General features: G+C 41.0%; 2 protein-coding genes and 1 long non-coding RNA gene across 5 annotated transcripts; 2 read left to right on the forward strand and 1 right to left on the reverse strand.

The window, feature by feature from the left end:
* Positions 1–841: 841 nt before the first annotated feature.
* Positions 842–5,203, forward strand: LOC148016363 (acetyl-CoA acetyltransferase 2-like). 3 transcript variants are annotated; one of them, XR_015688094.1, is made up of 9 exons: positions 842–1,077; positions 1,485–1,591; positions 1,669–1,735; positions 2,388–2,632; positions 2,725–2,868; positions 2,965–3,147; positions 3,418–3,528; positions 3,629–4,145; positions 4,949–5,203. XR_015688094.1 is itself a non-coding variant. In XM_087664237.1 (8 exons), exons 1-8 carry the CDS (start codon positions 867–869, stop codon positions 3,908–3,910), a joined length of 1,350 nt encoding a protein of 449 aa, XP_087520363.1. In that variant the 5' UTR covers positions 842–866; the 3' UTR covers positions 3,911–4,164. The 3 variants fall into 3 exon arrangements, 2 of the variants coding, with proteins under 2 accessions (XP_087520363.1, XP_087520364.1); XM_087664237.1 differs by lacking the exon at positions 4,949–5,203 and having other exon boundaries at positions 3,629–4,164; XM_087664238.1 differs by lacking the exon at positions 4,949–5,203 and having other exon boundaries at positions 2,445–2,632; positions 3,629–4,164.
* A 2,261-nt stretch (positions 5,204–7,464) lies between these two features.
* Positions 7,465–10,683, reverse strand: LOC148016364 (uncharacterized). The gene is made up of 2 exons (XM_087664584.1): positions 9,807–10,683; positions 7,465–9,114 (listed from the first exon to the last, which is right to left on the reverse strand). Exon 2 carries the CDS (start codon positions 9,008–9,010, stop codon positions 7,703–7,705), a length of 1,308 nt encoding a protein of 435 aa, XP_087520710.1. The 5' UTR covers positions 9,011–9,114; positions 9,807–10,683; the 3' UTR covers positions 7,465–7,702.
* A 1,675-nt stretch (positions 10,684–12,358) lies between these two features.
* LOC148016365 (uncharacterized) lies at positions 12,359–12,732 on the forward strand. The gene is made up of 3 exons (XR_015688111.1): positions 12,359–12,423; positions 12,516–12,611; positions 12,718–12,732. It is a non-coding gene; the product is annotated as an uncharacterized LOC148016365 (long non-coding RNA).
* The last annotated feature ends 306 nt before the right edge of the window (positions 12,733–13,038 follow it).

Genomic DNA, 13,038 nt, shown 5'->3' on the forward strand with positions numbered 1-13,038 from the left:
TCTTTTAGCCTCCATTTCATGAAGGGGAGATAGGACGAAAGCAAAATTGGGATGATTTTAACCTTAGTTTAGCTCAATTTATAGAGCTAATCAGTGCTATAATGGCTTCTCCACATGCCCCAAAAATAGCCTAAAATTAGCTATCGATAGCTCTATTGGGCACTATTCAATAATTTCAGCACTATCTCCAAGCTACACACCCAAAATTCCGAATTTTGTTTTAGAGGTGATATTGGTGTCTTTTAGAAAGATTTAGATTGCCCAAAATTAGTAAATTACTTTAGTAGTTTATTGCAAAAACGTGAGGTTCATCTATAGCCCATACGTGAAGCCATCAATGCACCACTGACATGTAGTCCACCAACAAAGAAAGTAAATTTGAGTGAATAAGTAGTAGAAATGTTTTTCTCTCACCTCTACTACTTCTCATCCACTCTTAAGCACTTTACCAAAACACTCGCTGTCTTTTGGATCTCTACCCATCACGTATGCTTATTGTGTCTTCATTTTTTCGAACTTGTTTTTCTTTGGCAATAGTTAGAAACTCTCGCCAAAGACATCTCTACCCATCACGTATGCTTATTGTGTCTTCATTTTTTCGAACTTGTTCTTCTTTGGCAATAGTTAGAAACTCTCGACGAAGGTTATATATTGATTCTAGACCCACCAACTATGCCGTGTGTGAAACCCCTCAACCAAACAAGGGTTGGAAGAATTAAAAAAATTCGTTCAAATGGTGGGATGACCCTTTGGCTTAACACGTGGCAGTTGAAGTGGTGACGGGGGCCGACACAACGCATATATATATATATAAGTGTGTGTGTGTGTGAGAGAGAGAGACATATACACACTAGTGTTCGTCATCGATGGCAGCCATGGCTCTGACGAGGCTCAGGGCTTCGTCCTCGGCCTCCGTGCGCCGTCGCCTCATGAGCTCCTTGTCTTCTCCGGAAATCCCCCAACCCTCCTTCCCTACGGATGTCTGCATCATCGCAGCTCGCCGCACCCCCATCGGTGCCTTCCAGGGCTCCCTCGCATCTCTCTCCGCTCCTCGCCTTGGCTCCATTGCCATACAAGGTGCTTTGATATCCTCGCAGGTTTTCTTGGCTTCGTCGATTTCGTCTCGATCAGGGAAAGTTTTTCCCGCAAGTTGTAGTGTCTTATCAAATTGTATGACGCTGCCTGCGAATTTTCTCCAATACATTCATGTCAGAATGAATAAAATTGCAATGTTGCCTCTTCGATTTCGTCTTAATGAGGTTGTCACTGTTTCTTATTGCTTGCTTGTAAATTCAAGTATGGAATTATAGGAGTAAGATTACAGAAAACCCCTTTAATGCACAATAATGAATAAGATGAGAAGCGAAGTTAGATTGAACTCAGTGGTGTCATTTAAACCTTCAGTTCCACGACTTCCTCAGAAGATTTAAGGCTGTCTGTTTCTTCTCCATGTCTGACTTAATCAATCAAAATGTGCTGAGCAGGTGCTCTACAAGGTGCCAATTTAAGGACTGAATCAATTCAAGAGGTTTACATGGGCCTTGTCTTGAGTGCTGGAGTTGGACAAGCACCTGCTCGCCAAGCTGCTCTGGTTTGTATGTGATTAGAATCTTGAATAAATTTCAGCTGCTGCATTTTGATTACTTTATGCGAGTCTCTTTCAAACAGGGCGCAGGACTGGCACCTACTACAGTATGCACAACTGTGAATAAAGTTTGTGCCTCTGGCATGAAAGGTATGGCTGTCAATTATTCTTCTAGAACTTGGAGTGGTCTGAACTTCATATAAATATTATCATACTTCTTAGCAATTCGTTCTAAAATCTGTCTGATGTGCATACTTCTAGCCTAGAAAGTGTTAACTGAAGAATATTTTTTGTTGTAGCAGTATGGGTAGTCTCCGCCTTTAAGGTAGCAAGCCACTCTTGCTAGGCCATTTTGGGCTCTAGGATGTTAGGTTTGTAATGTTTTGCATTTTGAAGGGTATGCAATGTTGCCTGATTCATCTTGAATCTTGATGATATGCTGAAATTTCTGCTCTGGTCCGCAAAATTGAAGCAACGACTGAGATGGCACCAGAATCTGCTTAGGCAATTCCACACAGCATTTAAATAATCATCAAGGTTTTAGGACTGTAAATCATCAAGAGTCACAGTATTGACCATAAAAACAAAGAGACCACTCCTGATATAGCAGAGTAATTGTCTGAGAATGAAATATTTCAATGTTACAATTGTTGAGAAGTTTTCATTCCTTATGTTTATTACATGTTGTTTGATTCTGGATAGCAAAGTGAGAAGATTTGGTCTGTCGAAACATGAATAGCATAAAGCCTCTGGGTTCTTCAGCTCAATACTTTCCAGCTGACTTAGGTTTCTTTATTCTCAGCGGTTATGCTTGGAGCTCAGAGCATTATGCTAGGTATGCGCGATTTGGTTCTTGCAGGGGGCATGGAAAGCATGTCAAATTCTCCACATCTCTTAGCTCGGCATCGTTCTGCTTCTATCTTGGGTGACTTACCACTTAAGGATAGCTTGCTGGTTGACGGGCTGCATGATAGTATGGAGGATCTATCCATGGGAATGATTGCAGAAATATGCGCAAAAGAGATGAAAATATCACGCGAAGAGCAGGTAATGATTCAACATGTCCTGTTATTGTTTATGGCTGCAAACATTTATTTGTTGTATGCTAATTGTAAAATGACTAGTTATATTGATTGTAGGATTCTCATGCTATTCAAAGCTATGAGAGGGCAACTACAGCTCAAGCAATAGGAGCTTATAAATTTGAGATTGTTCCTGTGGTTATTCCTGGCAAGAAGGGCAAACATGAGGAGGTTGTCGACTTGGATGAGGAATGCTCCAAGGTATCAATTTTTCTTCATAGCTCTAACTGATTTACATAGTCTTGGGATGTACTTTTGAGGTGGTAATGTGCATTGCCTGAATGTATTGGCTATCAGTTTGATCCAGACAAGATGCAAAAGTTGCCTCCAGTTTTTAAACCTGATGGCACAATAACTGCTGGGAATGCTTCAAGTATTAGTGACGGAGCAGCTGCCCTTGTGTTGGCATCTGCAAAGCATGCAAAGGAGAAGGGGCTTCCAATTTTAGCTTACATACGTGGATTTAGTGATGCTGAACAGGTATCCAATTTTTTCTTTTTCTGTTTGTAAGCTGGCAGGATTTTAGTTAGAGATGAACACTGTTTTATCGGAGTTTCCTTTTGAAAAAGAATTCAGGGTCTACAATGTGACATCTTCATATTGGTCCTTGTGCTGCTTTTCATTTACTCCCTTAAATACTAACCGTCCTACCGAATGCTCTTTATATTGCTCCTTTATCTGTCTCACTGTTCAATGCAGAAAGCCAGGTTTACAACTTTATGTGTGTCTAAAACCTGTGGTTTTCTGTAGGTTCCTGAGAAGTTTCCAACAACCCCAGCCCTTGCTATTCCTTCAGCATTGAAACAAGCTGGCTTGCAATTGAAGGATGTGGATTTGTTTGAAATCAATGAAGCCTTCTCAGTAAGTTTACAGATTATGTTTCTGTTAAGCTACCTGATTCACACATTGTTCCAAAGAAATTAAAGCTGGCACTCACCATTACAGCTGTCCCTATTGCCAGGTGGTGGACCTTGCTAATCAGAAATTGCTGGGGTTGTCATCTGATCATGTGAATATCCATGGTGGAGCAGTGTCTCTTGGACATCCTATCGGTGCCACAGGAGCTCGTATCATCATCAGTCTCATCACATGTCTTGCCCTGAAAGACAAGAGGATTGGTGTTGCTGCGATATGTAATGGTGGGGGAGGTGCTTCAGCAATTGTGATTGAACGAGACCAAAATTACAGGCTATACGAACATCAATTTGGCCACAAGCACAAAACTGAAGCTCGTGAAGAGTAACTCAAAGCTGCAATACATCAATTTCACACAAGGAGATTGGAGTAACTATGCCATATGGGCCCTGCTTGAGACACCCTGTGTATGGTTCAATTGGTTGGACCACTCAAATTAGACAGGAGGCATGTCCTATGATCTTTTGTTTTCCTGTTTGGTCAAGGTGCAAGCAAACCAAGGTTACAAAATGAAAGCCCATGCTTGCCCTGATCACCCAAGTGTATATAGCAGATTCGTTAATGTAAGTATACAATTGTACAGTTGTGTTGATTGATGGACTTGTCTTTACAATGCAAGTGATTTTAGAAATTTGTTGCGATTCATCCCAGTAGGATATCTTTTCCTTGGCTCTCTTCTTCTCATTCAATTCTCCATCTCTGCTGCACAATGTGCATTGTGTTTCCCAACCCACCATAACCTTAGCCACCACCATATGGGCCTGGCATCCCATTACATATGGCGCACATCATTTTACATGTGCAAGGACATTCCAGCATTGACAGCAGGCATATCCACACGCCATACCAACCTTTGATATGGTTATCCTCTGTGGCTCCTGTTCTTGCTCATCAAGTACATGTATGAGCTTCAAAGCTTGAATGTCTGGCTGTGCTAAATATCACAACTTCATGGATACACAAGTACAAAGTTGATGCCTTGATCTTCATTGAGAAGCCCAAGTGGTGGTGACACAAACCTCTCTTTGGCTTCGTGCGCATACTCATACTCATAGAGCATTTCTTTGCCTTCCATTTCCTGGCTGGACATAGCCATCCTGACACATTGTATATTTACCATCGATGCATCTCCCAGCAAGCCTTCCGCCCTGGATGTAGCCATTATGACACATTGTACACCTTGCCATGGATGCATCTCGCCACTTGCTGGGTTCTCTCAGCTCCATCAAGGATATCCTAGCAGATACATACTGTATTGGAGGATGTAGAAGCCAGACCGTTGAAAACTACCTGTTTTTTGTAACTCTTTCTTGGTTAAATGTTGGGTGAGGTGAGGATCTAACACCCCTTGCATTATTGCATGCAGATGAGGATTATTGAACACAGCCTGTGAGCATGCCTAACCTGTTGGCTGCCTTCCTCCAATATTATAGTTTTAGAACAGGAATGAGCACAGTAGTAGACAGCAGACCTTGCTGCTCCCTTCTTTTTTGCAAGGTCATATGGGGTTCCGTGGTTCTTACCTGATCATGGCGTGGGGTTGATTCCTTTATTTTGGTTTAACCACATGAGAGAAATTATGGGAATGCGAGAGGACCTGGAATTATCGAGTGATTAATACAGAGGATGAGGATGAGGATCATAACTCTAGTTGAGAAAGGAGGATGAGACCAAACAGTTTTCTTCAAAGTGAGGAAAAAAGCATGGAAATGTCCACTACGGTTGAAGTCTTGGATTTGTGGGATATGCCTTTTAAGGCATCTTGGGATTGTTCCTACCACATTAAAACTCATAGCTACCTCTTTATCATGGTTCAAATTAAGAATGCATCTACAGTGCAGTAGGCATAATTTATTTTCCCATGATTCTAATGTTCAATGGTCACTATTTTTAAGTATTTCCCCATGATTCTGATGTTCAATGGTCACTATTTTTAATTATTTTCCCATGATTCTAATGTTCAATGGTCACTATTTTTTTGTATTTCTCCATGTTGGTTCCAAAGACTAAATGATAGAGATGATCTTTTTAAGAGGTACGAATTGTGAGCTAGCTCTGCAACCCAATTGAAGTTATAGCTGTGCATCAATACACGCATTCACCTTTAGCTCTAACTTCTCAGTTATAGTTTTTAAATACATTCAAGTTGCATATCTTTTAATACTTTCAAGTTGCCTATCACAAAAAAGTTCCTCAAATTACAGTTCATATTGAATAACAAATTCATACAATCTTTGAATAGAACAAATCTACACAACAAACTACGACCATACAACCAAGCTAAAGTAAAAGCTTTGCTAGGATACCAAGAAGGTGATGGTTTATAAACTCAAAAGGATGCCAATTGTCTTTTACAAATTTTACAAGAAAAGAGTGACACACGTGTGCATGTTACTGCCCTCATTTCCAAGAACATTTCCAAGAAGAGCTCTTAACACTACTTTAATTACAAAAAGGAAGGGCTCTCTCAAGAATTTTACTTTAGAAGGAAAGAGAGTTTATACAAAAAATTTAACTTAATCTGAATTGAATTAGCTCTTAACAAGTCTTATGAGTGGGCAACTTAAGTTAATTTGGGGTAGTTAAACTATTGTAATAGCATATGCCCTAATAGCTAACAAATCTCTGATATACTTTATGTTGCCATATTTTGGGAACTTATAAGGACATATGCCAAAATGTAGTTGTCTTCTAGGATTTGCTTGTGTAGATTGGCAACATTTGTAATGGTCAAACCTTAAGTGGTTGATAAATATGAAGTGTTCGCACAATTTGTTGGGATTTTACAATTTAGCTTGGACCCTAAGAGGCCAATTCCCCTAATTCCTTTTTTATCACATGAACTTTTGGACTTCAATTGTAATGCAACTTTTAAGGGATGGTTATCAAATGGCTCCACGTCTTAACAATATAGACATTGGATGTCTTCACTTAGTTCTTGACAATTAGCCATTATAATTCCATATTAAGAGCAATCTAAGAGGCCAATTCCCCTAATTCCTTTTTTATCACATGAACTTCTTTTGGACTTCAATTGTAATGCAACTTTTTTAAGGGATGGTTATCAAATGGCTCCACGTCTTAACAATATAGACATTGGATGCCTTCACTTAATTATTGACAATTAGCCATTGGATGTCTTCACTTAGTTCTTGACAATTAGCCATTATAATTCCATATTTTCAGTTTCCCTCTAAACCTTTACCATTGTCTCTAAGATTTTCCCATTCAAGTTCACTACGAAATCGGCATCCTCTCTCTCTCTCCCCCTCAATCTTACCATTAAACTTTTTCCATTCAAGAGCTCTTACCAAATTGGCATCCTTCTTGCCCCGCCCCCCGCCCCCCAAAACGCCTTCCCCCTCCAGGAATTACAAAGGTTGATGATGTTTAGTCTACTTTGAGATGACAATCAATCTATTAATCCTCCACAACACATTATGGATCAAGGCTAAAGTCGACCATGTTTTAGGTGTAGACAAGAACCTACTCGAACCCCATCACTTGATAAACTCCAAACCCACTTGTCAAGTGCGATACTTTTATAGAAAAATGGCTCATCAAAACTTACAAGAAAATGGTTATATGACCTCTCCTTTTTTGTCTTGAAGAAGTAAAGGTGATACAACCTTTCTCTCTTCCTCTCTCCACACACACACACACACACCCCCCAACACATGACAATACCACCTATTCTTTCAAGGATCTCCACACACGCAGTGGTAACCTGTTTCTCACCTAGACTACTCAACTATCTGGGACACACTCACAATTCTTACAAGTGTACATGTTTCGGTTGGATTGAGAATGCTTTTAGCAAATTTACTGATCAACTGTATAAACATCAGTTGCTCTTGAACAGTTTCAAAATGAAACGTGCAGTATAAAATGTAATCATCAATTGCAAGACCTTCCACAATAAAAACGGAAACAGCCTTGAGATACTGCAAAAGATACAGAAGCTCTAAACACCTAAAAAAGAGGTTTACAGGATTTTAGACTCTGTAAATCTTTGTAGATCTGTGCAGCACTTTACTGCTCCAAAACTAGCAGATGTAAGATCTAGGAATGCCATTCTCATTCAAGACTTTGAAAGCAGGGATGTCCTAGCACAGAATTGTCATGCTGCAGCCTCCACTCTTTTGACAGGTCTCTCTATAGGTCCAGCAGGTGATGGTCCTCTAAAACCCAGAGTAATTCTGTCATGTACACACAAATGAAAGGGAGTAGGATCTATATTCCTCTCTCTGAAATTACAGCAATGCCGACAGACTCCTGAAGGTTGAAACATGCGAGTTTCATAGGCAGCCAGGCCACGCACAACTCCTCTCATCTTTGAAAGAGCTTGAGAGCTGAGATGCATTTGGTCTGTGTGATGGGACTGCAAATTCAGATACTGAGCCTGTGCTTCTTGTAAAGTGAGTGCCGTACTGGTCCCTGATGCTAGCCCAGTGATGCCACTGGCTAATCTAGGTTGCAGCATACGCGGAGTTGAAGGGTGCACACCTGACCGGGTTGCCGGTAGCTGTGAGAACAAAGGGGAAGAAGGCGGGGTCCCAGAAAGATTCAAAATTCCTTTCCTGTGTAGCAAAACTGGAGACCTTGCAGGCACTGCATCAGACTGTCTGTCTTGAAATCTGTCTGTACCCTGGGGAACCACATGCTGTTGGCAAAGTGGCTGAGTGACCACAGCCTTATGGTCTGGTTGTTGCAGCAGCAATCCTTGTGTCAAATGCCTCTCTGTCTGCGGAAAACCATTGGGCCCTAACCCTATGGTCTTGTCCATTTGACCCTGACTCTGCCAACAAGATTGGGGAGGACTGCTCAGACCTGAATGATCTCGTGTCAGCAGTATTATTTCACCACCATTCTTGCCATCAGGAATTTTAGTCCCATTAAACCTTTGATTTGCAAGATTCACAGACAAAGTGCTAAACTGAGGTGACCTTTGGATTTTCTCTGGACTTGTTGATAATGGATCTGGCTTAGATTCTTCTTGAATGGAGTCCCCAGACTTGGAAGGCTCATCTGGAGATGATGTGCCACCCCTGGGGGAAACAGAACTATCATAATCTCCATACTCAGTTTCTGGATTTCGCCTTCTCGTTACCTTCCTTTCCTTTTTGGATTTCTTCAAAGCTACGAGGAAATGACAATCCTTTTCCCACATTGGATTATGCTGGTTGAGTATGATGTTGAAATTTGTGTTCTCATTGATAGGTAACTTCTGGCGTTTGTCTGTATCCTTTGTTGTCCGTCTGCAGACAAAAACTGCTGACAACTGACTTGCAGGAAGCCCTACTTTCTGACTGAGGAGAGCCTGAAATCGTTTGAATGTGAGCACGGAATGCACGCCCACATGCCCCTTGTCATGCTCGCGTTCACCATCATGAAAGATGATGGGATATGGTGTGGCGAAGCTTTCCATGGTGAGTACACAGATTCAAAGATTGAATCGTTTGAATTTGAGAATGTCAGGGTTCTACAGCTCGGTCATTTGCCTAAGCACGAGTGCAGCCTGGTTATGGCAGCCTGCATTTACAACAAAATAAGAACACGTACAGGCAAATAAATAAGCAGGTTACAACATCATTGTTAAAGGAGTACAAATCAGTGCTCCTTGGAAAAGACTTCTTTTCACATAGTAGGGAAAGGAATAAATCAGCATCCAATTTGTAACTTGTTACCACCATTGTTAAAGAAATGCAAATCAATGCTCCATTGGAAAGATTTCTTTTCATAGAGTACGACAAGCAATAAATCAGCACCAAATTTGTAACTTATTAACAAGTTACAACAGATTTGTATTGAGAATTACATTCTTATATGTATGGACACACAAGATTTGTTAACTGGCCATATACATCATCCTACTCATTGCCTGTGCGGGGTTACAAATTCAAGGGGGAGAGCAGTTACACCCTGCATCCTAATGCTGCGAGGGAAAACTAAAAATTGCCTCGCCTCTCCCAGATTTATTGAATCGTAGCATCAAGCTAACTTGCGCCTAAAGTTGATCTAATCAGGCAAAGAAACAAAGCTACATGCATGTATGATCAATCACTCGGTGATCTAAGGAGAGAAGAAATGTAGAAGCAGGACAGATCGCAGGAGCGTTTTGCGCGATGGATCGACGAAGATTTAGGGACAAATCTGCAAGAATAGGGAATGCAACCAGCCGCGATCCGGAATATGAGAGAGAGAGAGAGAGAGAGAGAGATTACCTGTCTGTGTGCGTGCGTGCAGGCTATGGCGCCCTCTTTTGACGAAAAACGAAGAGGAAGACAAGTACCTGCCCCTTCCATGTGTGTGCGCACAAAAAGCATCACAAAAGAGCGAATGGCTTCTTCAGAATGGGCCCTGCCTCTTTGATGGACCCCTTATATTATAGTACACGATAGCTTCCCATCTCCCTTCCTAAAAATTATTAGCACTTCGAGAGCCCCTCGACCTGCACGAGTGCTTAGCACTTAGAGAGTCGTGCCCTGCGCTAGTCTATTTAGGAAGTCCTTTGGTTCGCAGATCCTCAGGACTATCTCCCACAGGGTCTTTATGACCCGGGGTCTTTATAACCCCCAAGAGATGGGATCAACGATGCATGAGCCACCTCGATCTCCATCTCTGACGTCGATCTACGAAGAAGTAAACCCATCTTTCAATTGAAAACCCAGCACCAAAATTTAAACCTGGATGCCCAGGAAACTGCCGCAAGGTGACGGACGTTCGTGGACCCCACTCGCGTCGTAGTTCTGATCATGCCTTAACTAACCATGATTGGCGGGTCAGAATCTTTGTAATTCTCGCTCGACTCTGCACCGCGTACTCCATCTCGGTCTCGGGACTATCTCCCATGAAATATTAGTTGAGGTTCTCCCCATCTCCGACCATCTCTGCCCCCGCCCCCACTCAAGTCTATCTCCGTGCCATCTCTGACGGGGTGACGCCCCTGCAAAGGACTCGCAGAAGTCATCAGTGCTCTGCGCGGTAGGGTTGGGTTTACTCTCCAACGGGGAGACACCCCAACTCAGGACTAGTCCGAGGTCATCGGTGCCAACACCGCCTAGCTCAAGGCTGGGTCTACTCTACAACGGGGTGATGCCCTTGCTCAGGACTAGCTCGAGGTCATCGGCACTCTGCGGCTCGAGGCTGGGTTTGGACCTAGTTCGTCCAAGCTCAACCTCAGGTGTCCATCCAAGCTCGAAAACTGCCCGAGGTCACATGCTAACTGCCTAAGGTTACACGCTCCTTCCGACAAACTACTCGAGGTCACACGCTCATAGATTAAACTTGAGGTATTGAGATTAAACTTGCATGATCATGTATTTTAAGGTTCAACAACTATAAATAGTAAATATATGCATGGAAAACATAACATATGAAACCTTATGCCCAATATTTATACATTGAGAATGATCAGTATAAACGATGTGTAAAGTAGTGTAGTTTTTTTGCAAGGCAACATATGTTTATATATGTATTTTGAGAGATATGAATGGTTAATACCATCACTTTGAAATTTGAAATTTACTTCATGTTTACCTTTATGTTGGCATACAATAAAATTATACTTGTACAACCCATTGTCAATTGCACAACCATAAAGAAAAACATAACACTCAACAACAAAACAATTAAAATCCTAAAGCAAATATATATGTGTTGAAAGATTAGTGCAAACAATGTGTAAAATACTGTATGGTTTAGCATGGCAACTTATTGTATATACATATTTAAGGGGAGATGTTGATGGTTAATACAATCATCTTCAAGTTAATAGTTATTTAATGATGTGTTTATGTTGACATGCACCAAAATTATACTTGTATGATAGTGTGTTCAAGATTGAACAAGCATAAACAGGAGAAATAAACTAGCTGATGAAACGCCCAAAACCCGAAGTCAATATAAATGCATAAAAATATTGGCCCAAAGAATGGGCAAGACTCTATATTGTATTGATTCAATAACATATGATATATACATGTTTTTAAAGAGATGTCATTTGTAAACTTTTTAAACCTAGATTGTGTAAAACATAAAGAGTCATTCACCTAACATCATGGCTTAGTGCAATGCATCAACTATACAATCTTGATGCATTATGTTTTTGTTTGGAAGAACATTTATTTGATTTACTACATCAAGTTCATTTATAATTCACCTATGTTTTGAGGCATTCAATGAAATCTATTTCAACTGTTCAAGTTATTTACATCGGTCATGTATGTTTTGGTTCAAAGATTCAAAGTTGCTATGTTATAGTTCAAAGTATAAAGTTACTAGGTTTTACTTTTTTGCAAATTCAAAACTCTTTGGGTGTGATCTTGCTACCTTTATGAGTTGTTGCTATAGGATAAACAACTTAAATAATGTAGCATTTCAACAAGAAAAGTAATTTGTAGAAAGAGGTAGGAAAGCTATAGAAGGTATGTAAGCAATGTTTGTCTAAATAGCACACAATATTACTATAAATTGTGTAGCTTTTACCTTGTTCACTTGAAAAATTATGTGCCTAGGACCTAGAAGTAAACCCAGAATTGAAAATATGCATTCCAAGGATGGTAAACTAATCGAACATGAGTGTGTCATGGATTATGATTCTTGTTTATGATAGTTGTTTATTGGGATTTAGCATTGATTCCTGTCTTCTTTTGTGCTTGGTCTTTGGTTTTGTTGGGGTTTTAGGGGTGATCGTTCACTTATCTTGTGTAACATGAATTGTGACGTTTGTTCAGGTTTAGGGTTGATAGGCACTTTGTTATGGCACCATGCACGAGGGGTCAATCCTCGCAGGCTCCGCCCCAACAACGAGACCATCCATGCACACGATCAAAGAGGACTGTAAGTTTCATTTATCTTTTGATTTCTGCTTTCAATGAATTGTATTGATTTATAATGAGTTCATGAGGGGTGCCTCCATTTTTATTTTGTAGGTAACATTACCTTCTCAGCCTACCTGTGAAAGCCACGACGAGCGTGTTGCACCTTCGCCACACAATGATGGTGCCATCTTTGAGACTCACTCACTGGTAAGAGTTTTGCAATACCATGCATAGTGTTCGATGGCATTATGGTGCTCTCTAAGATTTTGGCATTGTGATGTGGTGGCCACTCACTATGCATGTGCTTGCTTAGGGTCAAGCACCGTATGCGGAGATCACTCTCCTTGATGGCTCTCAAGTCCGGCAATGCCGTGATGATATCCTTTGCCCAAAGAGACACGTGAACATGAAGAGGAGGGTTAGCATGGTCGTCCACTTGAGGATGAGCATGGCATTCATATAGATATTCCTCGGGTCGCCCTGTTGGTACCACACACACTCATGTTGTTGTTGATGCATGGCTTCGCCAGGCTGAGACTTGGGCTGAGAGTCATTTTGAAAACTTGGAGAGAAAATTAGAGCTAGCTCGCAAGAAGTATGAGAGAGGGAAATATGCAAGAGCAAGACACTTATG

The sequence above is a fragment of the Lygodium microphyllum genome, chromosome 23 (genome assembly GCF_053477565.2).
Source record: "Lygodium microphyllum isolate KBCC chromosome 23, Lygodium_microphyllum_v1.1.10, whole genome shotgun sequence".
Lineage (NCBI taxonomy): Eukaryota > Viridiplantae > Streptophyta > Polypodiopsida > Schizaeales > Lygodiaceae > Lygodium > Lygodium microphyllum.